Source organism: Myotis davidii, unplaced genomic scaffold (assembly GCF_000327345.1).
Source record: "Myotis davidii unplaced genomic scaffold, ASM32734v1 scaffold201, whole genome shotgun sequence".
NCBI classification, from domain to species: Eukaryota; Metazoa; Chordata; class Mammalia; order Chiroptera; family Vespertilionidae; genus Myotis; species Myotis davidii.
In genome coordinates, this window is record NW_006297819.1 from 3,199,684 (window position 1) to 3,221,308 (window position 21,625).

The 21,625-nt window shown below is 38.9% G+C and overlaps 1 protein-coding gene across 3 annotated transcripts in view; it reads right to left on the reverse strand.

Moving 5' to 3' along the window:
• Nucleotides 1-913: 913 nt before the first annotated feature.
• GAP43 (growth associated protein 43) overlaps nt 914-21,625 on the reverse strand; it is a 97,606-nt gene continuing 76,894 nt past the window's right edge. For all 3 annotated transcript variants that reach the window (XM_006773575.2, XM_015570388.1, XM_006773574.2), the window contains one exon: nt 914-1,599. In XM_006773575.2, the coding sequence (XP_006773638.1) occupies nt 1,511-1,599 (89 nt within the window). In that variant the 3' untranslated portion in view covers nt 914-1,510. The remainder of the gene's footprint in view (nt 1,600-21,625) is intronic.

Genomic DNA, 21,625 nt, shown 5'->3' on the forward strand with positions numbered 1-21,625 from the left:
GAATCTGACAGTTGCCTTGTGTGGGCATAAGGCCAATAGAAGTTAATTAGCAGGAACTTATAGAATGGCTGTGTCAACACGTGGGTTAAAATAAATCATCTAAACAAACTCTTGGAGGTTTCTAAGAGTAGTGCATGCCTCTATATTTAACTTGTTAAAATCTATAATAACCTGCCATTGGGGACTTTTCCTGAAGGATGAAAACACCCTGTGGTGACTATAGCAAAAGTAAGTCTTAGTAAGGGACCATCTGTGACACTAAATATGCCGTAATTACCAACAATGACACATACCTGTAAATTGTTCCCCTTCTTCCTAAATTCGTATGTTCAAATCTCTTTCCAAATTCATATGTTGAAATCCTAATTTCTAATACCTCTGAATATGACGTTATTTGGAGGTAGGGTTTTGACAGTGGTAATACAGTTAAGATGAGGTCATTGCAGTGGAACCTAATCATATTTGACTGATGTCCTTACAAAAATGGTAATTTAGACAGAGAAATAGCCATAGAAAATTAACAGAGGTAAAGAGAAGATGGCCATTTATATGCCAAAGACAGAGGCCTGGAACAGATCCTACTCTCATGGCCCTTAGAAGGAGCCAACACTACCAACACCCTGATTTTAGAATTCAACCTTCCAGAACAATGAGAAAATACTCTGTTGCTTAAGCCACTCAGTCTGTGGCACTTTGATACAGCAGCCTAGCGAACTAATACAGCCCCAACCATCCCATTGAGGACCAAAGCCATTGGTCCTGGCCAGAACCTTAAGCTTCATTGTCTTTTCTTTGTCAGGGTTGCCCGTGTAAGAATGGGAGACCAGAAAGAAGATAAAATGTAAGATCCCAGTTAGAGGGTGTGTCAAGCCAACTAATGATAAGGTGGAACAGAAATACAGAGCCATTGGAGTTTGATTACTCTCATGGTTTATTAATATTCAGATTGAAAAAGGAGCCTTAGAGCCGCAAGTAACGCTAATTGGCACATTTGCTTTATTTATTTATATTCAAAACAAATTGGGTTTTTAATTTTTTTTCCTTTTGTTCATTCCATCACATTGAAAAGGAAGAAAAGAAAAATGGTTTTGAATTCACTCGATATTTTGGACTCCTCAGATGAACGGAACATTGCACACACACTTGGAACAGAGAGAGATAGAGAGGAAAGTGGACTCCCACAGGGCCACACGCACCAATTCAAAAAACTTGGATACAGTGCAAGAATTTCCCAAAATGATTGGATCATCATTACCAAAAACTCGCCATAACAACACCAAGAAACAAAAAATGTTTAAGCCACACTGTTTGACTTGGGATCTTTCCTGCTTATTTTTTTTTAAATGTTTGCCACATAGAGAGAAAGAGGGCTAGTGGGTGGGAGAGGACGGACTCACAGACGTGAGCAGGACAGGAAGGGCAACTTCAGAGTGGTGCTGAGAAGAGGGTGGGGAGAGACAGGGTCCAGGAGAGGGGAGGGCGGGGACGTGGAAAGCCATTTCTTAAGAGTTCAGGCATGTTCTTGGTCCGCCTCGAGTTCTTCTCCTTTACCCTCATCCTGCCGGGCACTTTCCTTAGGTTTGGTTTCATCTGCAGCTTCTGAGGAAGAAAACAAGATGGGAGGGGTAAGGAGGGGGAGAAGAGTTAGTATTTTTTCTCATCTGTTCACATGATAGTGCAATGCATTTTTTTCATACCATTTCACAAGTGCTTTAAGATGAAAGGAGATTGTTGTCTTAGTAATATAATTTCCAAGCTCAGGAGAGTTACTTCCAGAAGGTTGTTCAGTGACACATATGAAGAGCTCAGGAGCTATGATATTGGGAGCAAGGAGCCCACACAGAAATTACCATTGTCTTTAATCTCTCAGCCTTACAATCAAAGTATCCATGTATAGGCTCTTAACATTGGGAATCAACAATAATCTTGTATATTTTTCATTAGTGTCAGACTAATTGTGACAAGTACTTTATGTGGATCATTGAACAGTCATCTCAACTCTCTCATCCCTTATTTCTAGTATTATAAAAGCTGGAAAATGAAATACTTGAATTTCCAGCCCCTTAAAGCTAAAACTGTCAAAGCACACTTGCCTTATGAATAAGTGTATTCAATGGGAACGTTTGGTGTGTTTGTAGAAGACTGTAAGCTATTTCCTAATTGCAGTCATTTTAGTAAGACTATCTACTACTACTCATAAATATTTTTAAAGGCCAAAACCTTCCAAAATGACCATTATTAACCATTAAAGACACAACATACCAATCATATTTTCCAGCAAAATTTTTTTCTATGAGACTAACTAAATTCTGATCATCATAATACTTTATGTACCAGCAGCATTCCTCATGGATTACAAAAATGTAGTATGCTAATGAATCATTTAATGTTCTGCCAAAAGAAAGTTTCCAGATTTATTTTAGTGAGGGCCTTCTATAGCAATTTGAAATATTTTTATAGAATTTAGTTAGTTCCCCAGCCTTGCCCAATGTATTTAGTGCCCTCTTCAAATTACAAAAGAATAGAATATTGATTTGAACTATTCAGAAGAATTAACTGTAGGAGCAAAATAATAATTCAAAACTCTCTTCCTAAAATAAAATCTTAGAAGCTAGTATGTATGATTTGAGGGAGATTAAAACATTCAAAATAAAAGGTGGACATAGGTTGGGTAAGGTGAGAAGAATTATATATTTGTGGAATTAAGGTGAGAAGAATTCAAAAGAGGAAAACAAAATAACAAGAATTTAGGTAACCCTGAGAAGCAGTCATACTTTCTGTCCTCCATTGGTGTGCAATCAGGTTAAATCCCCCCAATTTCCCCACTTTCTATTGACATTTTTGCCTGGGCCTAGGGGAAAAGGTGACATTTGACATGCATCTGTTAACTGAAGTTGCTACTATTTTCTATTAAAAGAGCTTCAATATCTACATATTCTCTCCTCAAATGATTCAAAGTATTTGAAATATAATTATTTATTTATTCAATAAATTTGTATCAAGCACCTGCAATGTGCCAAGCATTTTTATAATATTGAGAAGAAGCAGTGAAGAAACAATAAATATCCTTGTTCTTGTTTTAGCCTTTCATAATAAACTTTTAATGAGCAATGAAATCTATAATCATAATATATCAACAGTGAGAAGGACCTTTAAGATCATCCATCAGTAATTAAACCATAACTCTTCAAGGTCAATAACAATATCTATTTTGCTCAACTTTGAACCCCTGCCTAGAGCAGGGAAGGCCCTCAATTAATATTTATTGAATGCAAGAATGAATGGACATCCTTATTTCACAGATGAGGAAACTAAAGTCCAGGAAAAGAAAGATATTTTTCTTAAATCATAAGATTTGCTCATGACCAGGTTTTCCCATTATATCAGGTTGTCATATTCAACCAGAGGCGGTTTAGCTCAAATCCATTTTATCAATTCAGCACTGGAAACTAAGTACCTAGGGTTCACAGGTTTTGAACCTACAACACTTCCATAATTAAAAACAAATTGTTGTTCCAAAATCGATATAATAAAGAGCCAGGGTTGTAACAACTGAAGGCTCGACCAGACCAGAAGTCAGTGCTGAGTTGCCTAGAGGGTCTAAACCGGCAGTCAGACATCCCCCAAGGGGCCCCCAATTGGAGTGGGTGCAGGTTAGGCTGAGGGAACCCCCCCCCTCTGTGCATGAATTTTGTGCACCAGGCCTCTAGTATAAAATAAAAGTAATATAATTAAAGCCAATAAAGTTCAGTTAGATGACTACAAAAGGTAACATGTCAGTCAGTTAGCTGGGATTCAAGTCAGCTGAACACATACAATAATATATACATATTTTATATGAGATGAGGATGATTTTATACTTGTTTGATGTTATTGAATATTAAACAAAGGGGTTATTTTTGTATTAGATAAAGGGACAACTAGTTGGTAAAAATAGAGTGTGTCAAATCAGTGGATTCAATGAAATTCTTATAGACCAAATTATGGGGAAATTATGGGGAGAAGAAAATCTAAAGTAACAATCCTATCTAATAAAAGAGAAACATGGTAATTAGCATACGACCTCTACCCTTCCCATTGGCTAATCAGGGCGATATGCAAATTAACTGCATGACAGGGGGGAGCTCCCCAACCCCCAATTGACCCTGCTCTGTGCGTGACAGGGTACGGAGCCCCAAACCCCCTGATGGGCCCTGCTCTATGAGTGACGGGGTGGTGCTACAACCTCCCCATCGACCCTGCCTTGAGTGTGACAGGGGCCGGTGCCCCAACCCCCCAATCAGCCCTACCCTGAGCGTGACTGAGGGTGGAATCGCAACCTCCCAATCTGCTCTGCTCTGTGCATGACAGGGGGTGGCGCCTCAGCACCCCAATCGGCCCTGCTCTGAGCCCGACCAGGGGCTGCACCTAGGGATTGGGCCTGCCCTCTGCCACCCGGGAGCAGGCCTAAGCCAGCAGGTCGTTATCTCCTGAGGGGTCCCAGACTGCGAGAGGGCACAGGCCAGGCTGAGGGACCCCCCTCCCCCCCGAGTGCACAAATTTTTGTGCACCGGGCCTCTAGTATTTTATAACCACAGAAGTGAGGTAACCTAAGAACTCATAGCAATATTTCTTTAAAAAAGTAAACCTACATGCAAATGAAGAAAACAGGCAATCAGATGTGAACCATATGCCTGCTCTAGTTAGAGCCACTTAAATGGGAGACTGCATATGAGTTTGATAAAGGTTTGAACCTCAGACAAAGGGAAAGTTATTGAGAACAGAACCTGAGTTATAGATAAACAGGTACATTTGAGCCTGAATGTCAGCAAGAACTTCTGGAGATTGCTAACTTTCTCTTTCTTTCACTGATGCTGACTCTAGACAAGTCACTGTAGTTAATAAATCACATTTACCATATGGTTGTATATCTATATTTTCTTACCTGTTCTATTCAGCAGCCTCTCTGCCTAGAAAGAATCATGACTTATGACTTCCCAGGCCGCTAAAGCACTTAGTTACAGCTAACATATTTGAGCCTGACTCTATGCTCTGAACATTCTAAGTATTTCATTCTATGTCATTTTATTTACTAGTAATTTTCACAGGTACCTTAATCATCCAATTTTATAGGTGGGAAACTGAGGCACAGTAAGATGAAGTAACTTACCTAAGGCGACACTGTTTATGAATGGCAGCAAGGAATTCTAACCTAGGACAGAGCCATCTAGGCAGCTTCTACTTTAGATTGCTCTTTCTGCTTTTAACTTTGCCCAAGAAGAGTGGATGTTCACAGAGTGGGAGCTAGAGCAGGGAGTTCACAGATATGTAAGCCTGGGGCCTATAACTCTAAAAACAGATCTTGGTAAAAGCTGCTCAGAATGGAGGGAAGAATCCTGATTAGTTTTGTCTATCCTATATAATAAAGAGGTAATTTGCAAATTGACCATCATTCCAACACACAAGATGGCTGCCTCTATGTGGTCAAAGATGACCACCTTCATGTGGACACAAGATGGCCAGCAGGGGAGGGAAGTTGTGGGAGATCAGGCCTGCAAGGGAAGGCAGTTAGGGGTGACCAGGCAGGCAGGGGAGGGCAGTTGGAGGAAATCGGGCTGGCAGGGGAGCAGTTAGGCATTGATCAGGCTGACAGGCAGAAGCGGTTAGGGGAAATCAGGCAGGCAGGCAGGGGAGCGGTTGGGAGCCAGCAGTCCCAGATTATGAAAGGGATGTCCAACTGCCGGTTTAGGGGGATGTCCGACTGCCTGTGGCATTAGACCTAAACCGGCAGTCAGATATCCCCCGAGGGATTCCAGATTGGAGAGGGTGCAAGTTGGGCTGAGGGACACACACATCCCGTGCACGAATTTTGTGCACTGGGCCACTAGTTTATATAATAAAAGCCTAAGCAACTGTTACGGCAGAACGACTGGTCGCTATGACGCACACTGACCACCAGGGGGCAGACACTCAATGCAGGAGCTGCCCCCTGGTGATCAGTGTGCTCCCACAGGGGTAGCACCACTCAGCCAGAAGCCAGGCTCACGACTGGCAAACGCAGCAGAGATGGCAGGAGCACTAAGAAGCAGTGAGCCCAGTGGTAAGGAGCAGCAAGCAGGCAGCCAGTAAGGAGTGAGGGGTCCTAGACTGTAAAACAGCACAAGCTGGACTGAGGGGCACCCCCTCCAGTGCACGAATTTCATGCACCAGGCCTCTAATATAATATAAAATCTTGTTTTGGTACTTTCTGGTGTTAATTGCATAATTTTTAAATGCTAGAAATTAGTTAATATGTATAGTAATCTTTAGTATTTTGTCCAAAAACTATGATCATCATGATGAGTGGCAAAGATAGATGAATGGCTGAAGCCAGTTGGTCACTCCAATTATCATGATCCAATTAGGTTAATTAATCACATTTCCCATCTAGAGGATCAGCCTCCCACTGAGATAGTCATTGCTTAAGAAGAGGCTGTAGAAGCTAAAAATTACATGACATTTTTAATACCGAGTGACATAGAACAAGTGAGTAAAAGTACAAGGTCCGAAGCTGGCAAATGAGGAAAACCTGCAATTGCCTCTATGACAGCTGAAATCCATCAAGTTCAAGAGTAGAAAACACTTTTTTTTTTCAGTTTATCTCTGAATATACTTTTGTTTATATTAAACATAAAAACCTCATGCTAATGAAGTTCAATTAGATGTTTATCTAATAATGATATTGTAATTTTGGTTAAGACATTACATGAAAAGAGCAAGATCAAATTAATCACAGGACATATCTATCTATCATCTATCTATCTATCTATCTATCTATCATCTATCATCTATCTACCTACCTACCTACCTACCTATTTATCATCTTAGGTGGCCAGTGAATTTATCCTCTATAAGAATCATTAATATTCTATCTAGTGATGGCTTCTCTCCACAATTCTTCACCAGGAGAAATCAACCCTCAAATCCGTCTTTATTATAAGAAGGAGTACGTTAAAGAAAAAACAAATGATGATGCATTTTAGTGGTTTGGTCTAAAAGGGGTGAAAAAGCCCTAACCGGTTTAGCTCAGTGGAGAGTGTCGGCCGGTGGACTCAAAGGTCCCAGGTTAGATTCCGGTCAAGGGCATGTACCTTGGTTGCGTGATCAATGTTTCTCTCTCATCGATGTTTCTAACTCTCTATCCCTCTCCCTTCCTCTCTGTAAAATATCAATAAAATATATTTTTAAATTAAATAAATAAATAAAAGGGGTGAAAAAGTTGTTTTGTTTTTTAACAAAATTGACAGTTTTGATAATGTTTATATTAAATAGTATTTAAATTCTCAAAAATTACAGTCTGTCAGAACTAGTCCACAAGTTCTGACGGCCAAACAAAAGAATCGCAGAAATGGGGGGCAGGGAGAGGAAGGAGAGTATCAAAGAAATAATTCACGTATGCTTTGCAGAACTGAAGGACATAAGTTGTCTGATTAAAAGAGCCTGTTTAGGCCCAGCATAATCAGTGAAAACACACCCGTACCAAGCAAGGGGACCGTGAATTTTAGGACACCAAGTTCTCTCTCATCGATGTTTCTAACTCTCTATCCCTCTCCCTTCCTCTCTGTAAAATATCAATAAAATATATTTTTAAATTAAATAAATAAATAAAAGGGGTGAAAAAGTTGTTTTGTTTTTTAACAAAATTGACAGTTTTGATAATGTTTATATTAAATAGTATTTAAATTCTCAAAAATTACAGTCTGTCAGTTTTTACAGACCATGATAGAATCTGGTAAAGAGCTATAAACTTCTCCAGCCTTGACATCTTAACCCTGACAAAAACATTACTTTTTCCAGGCTCAAAGACCTCTTAGAAATCACCATGTTCTCTAGCAATCTCCATGTATTTGATCATTTTCTGTGTTAACTTCAAAAGAGAGAGTGCACATCATACACAGTAAAGCCATATCTCCTTAATGTCTTAGAGTTGAAGGATGCTTCAAAAGAGAAGAACAATGTGTAAATTTACTCATTTATTCATTCAGTGGAAGGTTCTGGGCCATAGTTACTATGTGCCATGCACTGTCCTAAGCACTGAAAACATAGCAGCGGTGATGCAGCAATGAAAACACCAAGCAATGATCTCGACCTTCTTAGCATTTATATGCTAGTAATTACTGGCATGTGTATTGCTTGTTGGAGAAGGAGGCATAAAAGAAAACATAGTAGCTAGGTAAGAAGTCAGCTCAAAGAGGTATACTTTCTCCTGGGATTTGCAAAGTTGAGTATCTTGAATGAATCTCATAAGTTTTGAAATAGGAAAAACCCTAGTAGGTTTCACATTCTGGATTCACAATAACCATTCCTAAAGAAATACCAAGACCACGTTTAGATGGCAATAAAGACGGAAGTCATTTCTATGCCCCTTGGAAACTGTGTGGTGGTAGCCTTGAAAGAGTAAGGGGATCCATGAAAGCCTTCACAGTGGTCCTGGAAAAATGCACACCAAACTGGCTCTCTGATGCTTGCTGAAATAGATCCTGGAAACTGCTCTTGCCTTTATGCATTCCACTCATTTCCTCGAAAGGGTGAGAATAGCACGTCTGCACATTCTGTTGGTGAACAAATACCAGGAGCATATGCAGCAGCGGCTGCTTGCGCGTCAGCCAGGCAGCCGGCTGCAATGCTGCTGAAGGGATGGCGGTGTTCCCAGCTGCCATCGCCTACACTGAGCTCTAATGGCCCTGTTTACTGGCTCTGGTCCAGGCCGCTCCGCAGCCCTACATTACTGAAATTAGGTTGAGTGGATTTCCGAGTAAAACATTACCTCTTGGGACCTGCCCAGCTCTCCCCAGCCTTGTCAACATTGATTAAATAGAAGCTGCTATCATCTTGGGGCCATGCCCACAATTACTCTACCAGTCACCACTGGGCTGGGGTGTTTGCTCCATTTCCTTTTTTTTATTTTCATCTTTCTTGAGTATTAAGTATCATCATCTCAAAGTCTCAACGGAAAGCGATAAAAAAACATTTTGCAGCTAACTCACATATGTCCCTCTTATTACTTACGTGGTCTTCCTCTTGAGCTGTGTACCAGATGTCGATCTGGAACCTGATCATGGCTTTTGGTGGTTACTGGATCCACATTTTATGCTTTTCATAATCATATTTTACATTTAAAGTTCCTTTGAAAGCACTGAACCATTGTACACTATTTTGATGTCAACAGAATGGTGCAAATATCACCTATGTCCCCTCCTTGCTCTCTGTGCCTTTGAAAGAGAGTATAACCCTATTGCTTACAATACTATTCACTTTGGGATTTCAAAGAAGAACAAAGCAGAATTTAACCAAGAAGAAGACTCAGAGGCAACATGGCAGGATACCTGAAACACACTCCTTCTCTCAGAAGTTGGGGCCTAGGATCAAGCTGATTTATGTTCTAGCCTTGACTGAGCAACCAATTAGTCATGTGACCTTTCCTTTCTTTGCCTCAGTTTCCTAATCTATGAAAAAATATGAATAGTAATGCCCACCCCACCTTATTGCAGGTTGTTTGGAGGTAAAAATAAAAGGGGGGGGGGTATTTGAAAGGACTTTATAAAATGTAAAGTGCAGTATGTAATATGTCAAGATTTTAATCCAACCTGTGGGATTTGGGTAAAAACAAAAAAACCCAAAACAATACCTATCAAGTTTAACATTTCTATCCCAGGAAGAAAAATAGTAATCCTGACTCCCAAACCCCCAAAATCTTCTTTCCCAGATAAATGACTAAGACAATTTCTCCCCTAGAATGTTCCTATAAAGTCTCTAACTCTAATTAGAAAATAAGAATACAGTGATTTATTAATTAAATAGAGCTGCTCAATTATAGAATCTAGGATTTTTAACAGATAGAACAAAAGTTAGTGCTTTTTTCTGAAAGGAGAAAAGACCCAGAGATTTTAAAAAGTTAAAACAAAACTTAAAGGAAATACAGTTTGATCTTGAAAACTTCTTAAACATTCTCTATATAAAATGTCTACCAAGCCATCAAAAATTAGGTGTTTGACCTTCTTTCCCCATTAGATAAGAGAGCTGGTTCTAGAGCCAGAATATATGCATTTAAATTCTATCTCTGCAGACTGGTACAGCCACTGTAGAAAACAGTATGGAGTTTCCTCAAAAAATTAAAAATAGAACTGTCTTTTGATCCAGTGATCTCCTTCTGGCAATATACCCAAGGAAACCTGAACCACTAATTCAAAATAATATATGCACCCTTATGTTCATTGGAGTGTAATTTGCAATAGCCAATATCTGGAAATAGTCCCAAGTGCCCATGGATAAATGAGTGGATAAAAAAGCTGTGGTACAGTTGCACAATGGAATGCTATGCAGCTGTAACAAAGAAGGATCTCTTACCCTTTGCAACAGCATGGAAGGTCCTGGAGAGTATTATGCTAAGTGAAATAAGCCAGTCAGAGAAAGATAAGTATCACATGATCTCACTTATATATGGAATCTAATGAACAAAATAAACTGATGAACAGAATAGAAATAGAGGCATAGATGCATGGAACAGACTGACAGCTGTCTGTTATATATAATATATTTTATATGTATTTATATTTATAAATATAAATTGTATATGTGCAGATTTTTATATATATAAAATGTATAGACACAGACAACAGTTATGGTGATAGCCAGAGGGGAAAAGGGTGAGGAGGAGTTGGAGGTGGACAAAGTGGGGAAAAGGAGGACAGAAAGAGACTTTGCTTGAGGCGATGGGTGCACAATGCAGTGTGAAGATGATGTTTTATTGACTTGTATAATTGTATTGTTTTGCGAACCAATGATACCCTGATAAATAAAATAAATAAATAAAAATTTTATCTTTGACATTTACCATGATTTTGATTAAGGTATTTAACCTCTTATTGCCTCACTTTCCTTTTCTGTAATTTATCTGTAATTGGTGATAATATTGGTACCTGCCTCCTGGGCTTTTTATGATATTTAAATGTGTTAATTATTTAAAGTACTTAATAATGAACGGTGTGTTTCAATAAGTGTTAACTATTATTAATTGACTTAAAGGGAACTAACATTGGTTTAATTTTTACTATGTGCCAATCATTGTTCTAAGGGGTTTCACACATAAGTATTCAATATACATCTTGCCTGCTTCCCCATTTCTTTATCAGTTAAGTGGGAATAATAATATTTATCTCATAGATTTGTGACGAGTGTTAAATGAGAGAATAAAGAACTTAATACAGTGCCACTACTTGCTCACCTATGTGCCTAATGAATGAATTATCTTCTTCCTCTCTCCACATTTATGCTCATTCAATCTTAGCCCACAATCAAGAGGAAAGTTTCTTCAAATATACAAAGAAAGGGAAAGAAGAGTTTGTGCCTTATGAAATTTTTGCTTGTAAAATGAAAATGAAATTAAAAACTCTAAAAAAGGGCTTTGATGTCAAGGGTCAGGGTTCAGAAATGACTGTGAGGGTAAAGATGGGCATCGATCAAACTTGAAGGGCATGATTTTGTGATGCAAGAATCAAGGCTGCTAAACAGTAATGTCTCAAAAGGCAATCACCTATGATATTGCCTCTATTGAGAACAAAACAATTTCTCTGGAGAATAGCAGGCAATTGATTTTAAAAGGAAACAACTTATCCTCAGCCTTAGCTCTATATGAGGATAAATTTTGTAGCAAAAAATTTTGTTGCAAAAATTTACCATACTGAATGACAAGTACCAAATTGTCCTCTGTCCCTGGATATGTAGTAAATTTTGTATCTGGCAGGCAAATTATAGAAGATGACAAATCTCCAGGTTTATGATATCTATCTAAGAAAAATTTCCTTACTCAATAATTATCAAATTCAAAACTTGAAAAAGACCTAACATTTCTTGTCCCTTAACCTTATGGAAAATAATCAAATACAGTGAAAGTTTTCAATTTCATGATGAGAAAGACCTTTTCATTTCCAAAAAGCTTTGCAGTTATCTGGGGACAGGGCATGTGTTGGGGGAGACATTGGCGTTCTGATGGGGTAATTCTTTCTACCTATGCACAACTCTTTCTCTTTTCTGGGCCTTCTGCAGCAAGGAACTACAGCAGATTTTAAAGAATAAAGAGAAAACAGACGGAGTAGGAAGGGACCATTCTCTTAAAAGAAATCCAGGCACAGAAATAGCCTACTTTTGGGGAATCTAATAAAAACATGATCCCTCCCCCACCCCACTCCTAGGATGATCTCTAATTCCTCCCTCTGCATTTAGGAGGAAATTAGTAATTAAAAAAAAAAATCAGAACTTAGGTATTTGATGTTAATTATTTAAATCCATACTTAGGAGATGAGAAAAAAATCAAACTGTTATCATCATAATTAGTTAGTTATTAATCTTAATAATAGGAACAGAGCAAAGTGGTGGTGGGGGGCGGGGGGCAAAAATTATAAGCATGGTCATCTGAGCAGCTTCACCAGGGAGCTACAACTTCACATGCCCCAGGGAACCTTGGTCCATTCCCAGTGATCTGGGGGAAGGACTCAAACAAAGGGGGAGATGGACACATGGGCAGTGAAGTCTGGGTGAGGTAGGGAAGGTGTTTGTCTGTCGGTCTAGCCTGAGGAAAAGGATCATTGGCTAGGAGGGTGAAGCCATGCAAGCATGTGAATTCTTCAAGGGTTAATTGGTTAAGCTACTGGTTGCAATCCCCAAACAAAAAGCTTCCTCTCTCCTAAACAGCTGCATAGACCATGGCCATGCAGACCCCACACACAATGGACTGCAGCTGGGAACATGAGTTAAGCTAGCCAGATGCTGGACTGGACGGGACTGTGCTTTAATGGGAACAGAGACTCTTGGCAGTGCCCATAATTCTAGCCCTGCTGAAGCAAGATTGGACTTTTTCCATGGCGGAATAGACTGAAATGGGACATTGGAAACCCAGGAGTTCAATTTCATGGAAATAAAGATCACTCATCCTCCTGTTCAAGTCTCAGTAAATTCCTTTCCTTATGACATCACAAAAACTCCACTTCCACTGGTAACGGCTGAGGTACAGAGGGCAACCCATCTATAACAAAAGAGGCTAATCATGTTTCTTTGTCATTGAATTTATTCTTAGTTTTTATTCCTAGCACCTTTTCACATTTATTGAAACCGGCTGCTTAAGCATCATACTAGCTGTTTAAGCATCATACTAGCCATCATTTGTTCGTTTTTTCCTTAGGTATCTCTATTATTCTCATTGTTTTCAATATTGTTTTTCAACAATGAGCCACTCTAGATCTTTATCTAGTGATCAGTTACAAAAGCATAGTCATTTGTGTCTGTCAGACCTTGAAAAAGTTAATGAACAATCTGGGTTATACTAGTTTACATTTTAAAATTCAACTATTTATAATGTTTTAACATATAATGAATGAGTTAATATGCCTTTTTGCAAAGTTTGCATTTTTAATATTTTCTTTAAAAGCAAAAGCAAATCTAGGTATTTCAAATTCCACAATCTGATATGATGTGATTAAATTACTTCTCTGACTCCAGGGTCAAAATACAGAAATCAAAACTAGACATAATTCTAACTCCATAAGAGTCACTCCAATAGCCATGCAGCTACCTAAAAACTTTTCCTGTGTATGAATAACTATTGCTTGGGCAACATTTAAATTTTAAAATAAAAGCACTAAGTCTGTGAGTTATATTCAGCTCAGGCATTGCTATGACTCACCATGATGTGTTCGATTGTATTTGCAATACACCAGACAATTATTTATCTTAGTTGTTTAATTTTCCCTTATGGCTGTATCTACACAGCACAAAGAAAACTAAAGGCTTGGCAGTTGTCTTGTTAATTTTATCAATGCAAATGGATAAACCACACAATTCAGGACAAAATGTAAAATCTGTATACATTGTCCCAGAGTCGGCTTGTAATTGTTAGTAAAAGTACAGAATAGTGGGTGCTGAAGGGGATCTTAGAGATCATCTGATCTCAGCCTCTCATTTCCTCTGAAGATGGAGAGTTTCTGTGACTTGTCCAAAGTCACACAGCTAATTACAATTCAGCAAATACTCCCATAATACTATAACATCTCTCACAACTTTGGGGATGAGTGGATTCTATTACTTGATTTTAATTTACCTGTCTCTCCAGTAGTCCTAAATATACTATATACATCTATTCCTCCCCCCTTTCCCTCTTTACTATCCTCCTCCCCTTTTCCCTCTCTCTCTCACTTCTCTCTCTACTTCCTTCCACCCTCCTTCCATTTATTTTCTCTGCTGTGAAAAAGAAGGTAAGTTCAGTATAATTTTGCTATAAGCGCTACATGAAGTAATTTTATTATTTTTTAAAAAATTAATTTTGAGAGAGAGAAACATTGATCTGTTGCCTCCTGCACATGGCCTGACTGGAGATCGAACCTGCAACCTGATTATGTGCCCTGACCAGGAATCAAACCCACCACCCTTTGGTGTACAGGAACCAACTAAGCCACATCGGCCAGAGTCAGAAATAATGTTAGATAGTCCAGTGGCTTGCAGAACCACGGGGCTGAGGACTATTGTTATATCAAACTTCAACATATTAAGTACAGATTGTGAGAAAAAAAGTAGATATTTTATGCAGAGAGGAAAAGAAATGGGGACTTCTAAAACTGTAATTTAGATGGAATAGTCATCATTGCTTTGGGAACGCTTTATAAACTGAATGACTAAAGAATTATTAAGTAATGAACGTCCAGAATTATTGATAATTACTACAAATACTGTCATATCTAGGAATCTATGAGATCATGATTAGGTTGTGAAGAAGAGGAAATAAAAGTGCATGCCATTCCCCCATCTACCACTCCCTCCACTTCCCAATGAAAGCAGAGTGTTAAAATACCAACTGAGAAGGTTTAACTCAATTTTGAAATTAATTTTAAAAAACATTATTGTAACAAAAAAGCCCTAGAGAAGGTGTTTGTGCTCTATGCTTGCACGTAGATAAATAAATGCAATCTGTATCTCTTACTGTGAGAATTCATTTTGCACTCATTGTGAGTTTTGGCTTCCTGGGGCCTGTCAAATTGTGGCACTGCCTGTGAGTGAAAAATTGTCTTCAGAATCAATAGCACTTACTGGAATACAACCAGAACTATATCAAAAAAATAATATTTTTATTTGTATTATTTTTTCTCTTTTTAGTCAAAGATGCCAAAGCTCTTTACTTATATTTAGTGGCAAAGAATGTAATAGCTTTGGCTATTTGGGGACATTGGGACAATAAGCAGTTAAAGAATAAAAACTTGCCTGGCTGCTGTGGCTCAGTGGTTGAGCATCATCTCATGAACTAAGAGGTCACTAGTTTGATTCCTGGTCAGGGCACATGCCTGGGTTTCGGGCTTGATCTCCAGTAAGAGGCATGCAGGAGGCAGCCTACCAAGGATGTTTCTCTCTCATGGATGTTTCTATCTCTTTCTCCCTCTCACTTCCTCTAAACATCAATAAAAACATAGTTTTTTTTAAAAAAAGAATTAGCTACTAAGTCTTAGCTTATCTGAGATAGAACTCAGGAATCAAATATGTCTGCCCATCATAAAATATTGAAGAATCATTCCATTCTCTCCTTTCTCCACCCATTTTTGTTTTTGGCATCTTTTAAAAATATTCCTTTTTTCTTAATTTCAGCGATAACTATGTTCTGGATTTTTTCTTCTATTTTCTAGCTTTTATTTTTCCATTCTGTTTCTAGATTTTAGTCCCTGTACCCTAACATGTCCACAAACTAAGATTCAATTATAAATTCTCTTTGTAGACTCTGCATCAGAAAACTCATTTTCTCTAGTGACTTAAACACTGAACCCATCATCAGGTAATCAGCAAATTTTTATTATCACTGCCATACTGTTAATCCCCATACACCCCTGTAAACATATTACTTCCTTTATCAAAAAACTTTACTGTTTTCTGACTTCATATATATTAAATTCTAATATTTCTCCACATCCTTGACTCTACTCCTGACTCTAATCTTATATCTCAGTCTGTACTGGACATCACATCACTGCAAATGATCACTGATTAGCCTTATCATTCTCTCCGTGATCCAAGTTTAAAATTCTCTCTCTCCATATGCACTTATCTATATCTTTTGGTTCTTCTTTTTAAATGACAGATCTCTACTTGAGGCCATGAAATGGCAAGAAAAAATAACGGTACTGATGAAAATCATGCCAGACTCAAAGGCAATAGAAACTAACCATACTACTACTTTGAAACCAGCAGTACGCAATGGAAGGAAGTGCAAGCGGATAAAGATAACACAATACCTGAAGTACATGTTTAAGGAAAATAGTCAAATAGGAGGTCAACAGCAGGGGAAGTCAAGTATTAGAGGCTAGAGGAACATAGAACTAGAAAGAGACCAATACAGATGGACCATGGACATGTCAGGAAATCTTTCAGCCAGCAATAGGGCCCCCAATCATGGGAGTAAGAACAAGATTCCTATCTCTAAGAGTATGAAGATAATAAGGCAGGACCTTAGTCTCAGAGAGACCAGAGTACAAATGAGATGAATGAGACAGGGACTTAGCTAAAGCAAACCAAGCAGAAGTCTAGTTAGTGGTACTGTTTAAAGTAAAAGACCAATTACTGGTGTTTAGGTACAAATAGACTTGATGCTGAGCCAACTGTGTGTAGGGCCCTTTAAATTTCTCCACCCTAGGAATGAGAATGACATCAATTTCAGAACCAAGCATAGAATTCAATCTGAAAGAGGAACTGTGAATGACCTGATCAGTGGTGCTTTCAGGGATAGATGGCAATATCAGACTAGAATTTCAGGGGTGGTGGAGACACTAAAGTCTGAACCAATGCAGTCATATCTTAATAAATCTTTCTGTTTCCAAGGTAGCCCTCTTGAAGACATCTCTATCATGGATAGTGGCAGCTAAAATAGTTATTTAAAGCCAACAGACGATAATGTGAAAAGGGAGAGGAGATGATTGCTGTCCCAACAAATTATCTGATACCACTGAGTCATTTAAATGAAAGTGTACTAAAAACATTTTTTGTCATGATCTCACTATGAATTCCCTTGGATCTGCTCCCTTGTCAGCTGTCTGTTTGGCCCACACGTCTTTGCCATCACCGCTGACTCAGGTCAGAGAAGTCCAGAAGAGGAGCACAATGGCTTTTAAGCTCTTCCAGGGGCCTAGGCCATCTTGTCTAATTGTTGAGACCGAAAATAAGAAAATACTATTGAAAAAATTAATTAAAAGTTAATTTTGTTTTTTAAGTTATATTTTCATGAGATCTTGGAAGAAGAATTAATTAATTAAAGGAGATGTAGTAATAAATTTGTGGATAAAGATATTATTGAAAATACTCAGAAGTTGTAGTGGAAAATAAGAAAAAGGTATTATACTGAAGTTAACTTGAGTATAGATTATAATAGGATGAAAATTTACAAAGTGTCAACACTTTCTAGCCAAAGACTATGAGGAACACACCCGTAGTTGAATACAGTGGAGTTTGTTGACGTGTTGCAGGGAGAACACACACTATGGGGGACCATAAGGTATTGCAGTTTCAGGGGGTTAGAGATTTGCTCTGGATTAAATGCTGTCATGAAGCAGTGGTCATTTTATGATTGTAAATCTCAACAAATATTATCTGAAAGGAAGGAGGAATGAGGCAAGTATTATCATCATCCATATTAGACAGGTTTGGGAAATACTTGGACATTTTATTGTGTAGACCATGACCATATTTAGGCTGTGCTCAGACATGATTATGGTGGTTTGTTTGTCTTGAACCATCATACAAAGTCTGATGTGGGTGTTCTGTGAAAATGTTTGTGTTAACAGGAGAACTAAGGCCTATCTGTGAGCACCAGGCCAGCTCCTGGCTGTCAGGGCCTTCTTTTCTCTTTCTCAGGAGAAATAAGGGAGATTCAAGTTGACTTTCCATATCTGACATGCCATCATTAAGACCTTCGTTGCATCTGCCTATGTCCCACTCTGAAGTTTTCCATCTAGTAATAATAATGGACGTGTGATTCCCTTGAGCATCATAAAATAGAAATGACATTGATTGCACAGAGACAGCAAAAAGATTCCACCTCAACCAGCACCATCAGCTGAAGCTCTATCCTGAAACGCTTTTACTGGCTCTTAAAGATGCTCATGGCTCCCAAGGGACTAGTGGCACTGTTTTCTAATTTAAAATATCTTAATTAAATAAAATCCTTCGTGAGGAAGACAGAGCGGGCCAGATTGGGGTCTGTCACCTCAGTTGTTTTCTCATTTCATTGATATGACAAGACAGTATGTTTGGGCTTTTCTGCCTCTCTCTTCCCCTCCTCCCTTTAATGGCCTGTCAAAAGGAAATTCCATCCTGTGTTGGCATTAATGCCTGCTGTAAATAAAGAGGAAATGGAGGGAAAAAGGAGGAGGAAAGAGAGGGTGTGTGTGGTAGAAGCTAGCTTTGCAGCTCAATTGTAAGGCATCTTTCAGTGTCTAGACACCAGCTGCCTGGTAACCATAGGAACCCACTAACTTTGGCTGATGGGCTGAGGAGTAATGACTCTCAGGAGATGTGGGTGGGAGCATGGTGGTGGGGGCAGAGGACGAAAGGTTGGGAGAGATGGCACAGGGAGTATTGGAGCAATATGGGGAAGGGCAAAGACAAAACAAAACTCTCTTTGTGAAAGGGCAGCATTAACCTTGTTACTATTTTTTCTTATGCACATTACACACGTGGTGACAAGGTACAAACCTGCTGTACTCTGCAGGTGTCAGGACACAGGTTGCTGAAGATGAATAGCAGAGCTGGAATGATTATATTCCCATCAACCTCCTGCCAGTGCCAAATAACATCCTCAGTAAACCAAAGCTTTCCACAGTAAACAGACAGGATCAACAATTGTCTGAAGTCTCTGGCATAGGAAATTCCAGTCCCTAAGATTGCTGTCACTTTTACAAGCACTCAGCAATGAAGATTAATCACAGCTCTTTATACCTACAGTGTCCTCCCTTCCTGCTGCTCCCATTTTCCCTTGCCAGGCAAGGGTTGGGCTGCTGTTAAATAAAGGAGGATGGTGAGGAAATGAGTAAGAAATGAAGAGTTACCAGTTCAGGGCTTCAATCATACAAACATATTTTGTTCTCTTATTCAAATATAGATTTCTATCATCAGAGGTTTCCAATCATGGATTTTGCAGTTTGACAGTTGCTTACGGTCACCTTGTCCCCTTCCCATCACATATTCCTTTGGATTGTGATTTTTAGGTAGCACTGGCACCCCTACCCTACCCCTCTCACCACTAATAGTATGCCAATTTCCACCCCTCCCACATCTCTCGACCCCATTTTCTTGACTAAGTACTATAACATACAAACATACCCCCATGGACCTCCAGGCTCTTTGGTAATGCCCAAGTTGGTCTACAGCTTTAGAGACTAGTAGATTTATTGTCTGTCTCAATGTTTAACCTTACCCACCACAGTTAGGATCCAATAGAAGACCTGCTGGTTTTACTGGAGTTATCTGGGTCGCAAAACTGTTCTTTAATTGTGCAAAGCTAACAAATGATACAAATCCTTGGACTCTGATAAAAGCCAACAAAGCTGCCTGAATATAGATATATCCAGAATGGAGCAAAAGTTTGTTTACAGTTGTTTGTATGGAATAAATACAATAATTAATAGGTAATAACACAAGAATAAACTCTGTGTTTTGCTTATTCACAACTGTAAACCTACTTTTTTATTCTGTTTTATTCAATGGTTCCTCTGAAGAAAATGCTCCTATGTGAAAAAGTGTTACAGTCATATTGAACTAAAATCAACATGTAAGTAAATTCAACATACTAAAAAAGGGCTACTAATAGGCAAATGCTCATTTAACTATAATTTATGATAAGTGGAACATTTTAATGCACCAGAGACTATTAGACATTAAAGCTTGCATAACTTTGATTTGATGATTTAACATGAAAGAATGGCAACTTGTTCCTAAGCAAAGGTGTGTTTTTGTCATCTATTTCCAGTCAGTGCAGAATCCCCAGTGGTTTTGAATTGCTGAAATGTTCTCTGCTTTAGAGATGAATCTTTTGCATGGGGAGATGAAACCGATTTCCTCCCTATGACCTGGTTCCCTACAGGGAGTGACTGAGAAGCTCTGAGACTAGGACAAGGATCTGGTCCTCAGGGGCCAGTGACACAGCCCATTTATAGTCACTGTCAAGTTGCCAACATCTTCTGGTCATTAGGAGGCACAGTGTAACTTGTGAGAACTCTATGAGTCACCAAAGAATTTTCAGGGGCAAAGGAAGATGGGGGAACATCTGTCCAGGTGGCAGAGGGTATGAGGGGTAAGCCAATGAAATGTGGGGGTGATCTGGGGTCACTGTTGTCGCCTATGCATTAACCATAAGAATTGACTCAGCTACTCTGACTAAAGAGCTATTTTCTTCATCACTTGCTGAATCAACTATGTCTATTGAGTATTCACTATCTACTCTATCTATTTGCAGTGAATACAGCAGTGTATCAAACAATAATAAGACTAAGAACAGCCTGTTCTTGTGGAGTATATATTGTACTATAATAAAAAAATTAAAATATATAGCATGTTAGGTGGTGGTAAGAGCTACAAAAACACTATTGGAAAGGAGAATGGAGAGTGCCGGGATGAGGGTATAATGGCAGTATTAAACAGAAAGCCTCCTTGAGAGGGGACATGTGGGCAGAGAGCTGAAGGTTAGAGAGGGAACTCTATGAGCATGTAGAGGAGAGAGGTTTCTAGGTGGAGGAAATACTAAGTGCAAATGTGAAAACACATGATTGTTGGAGTTGTAGCAAGGAAATCAATCTTGCTATCATGGCACTAGAAAGGGACAGTAAAGGAAGATGACATCTGAGTGGTGATCTGGTGGGGAGGATGTTAATCATGGAGGAATCAGACCGTTTTAAGGAACTGGCTTTTATCAAGTGAAATAGGTGCTGGAGAGAAAGTGATATGTGCTCAGATTTTACATATATTTTGAAGGTGGGGGAAACAAGATTGCCTGACAGATTTAATGTTGTTAAAGAAAAATGAGTCAGGGATAATTCCAAGATATATAGCCTGAGCCTCAGGAGAAAACAGACTTGTCATTTTCTGATATTGCAAAAACTTGAGAAGGAGCAGGTTCACGGAGCAGAGACAAGAGTCTGGTTTTTAAAATCTTCCATTGGAGGTGTCCATTAGATATACAAGTTGAGGTGTAGAGTAAGCAGCTGTTTAAAATGGGGAGAGAGGTCTGAGCTACAGATGGAAAATTGGGATTTATTAGGTTGTAGACTGTATGTGATGCCATGAGCTGGAAGAGCTCACCAAGGGAGTAAATATAAATGGGGAAGAGAGAAGAGGAGCTACAAGATGAAGCCAACATAGAAACCAGGAGATGAAGAACTAAAGCAAAGGAAACTGAATAGCCACTGTATTAGGAGCAAAATCAGGAATAATTAATATTCTGGATGAGCAGTAGCAAAAGTATTTCAAAGGGAAGAGAGTGATCAACAATCCAGTGCTATTCGTAGGTCAAAGAAAATGAGGCCTCTGATTTGACCATTGGATTTTAGCAATGTGGAGATCACTTCCAGTTTCGGCAAAAGTTATTTTC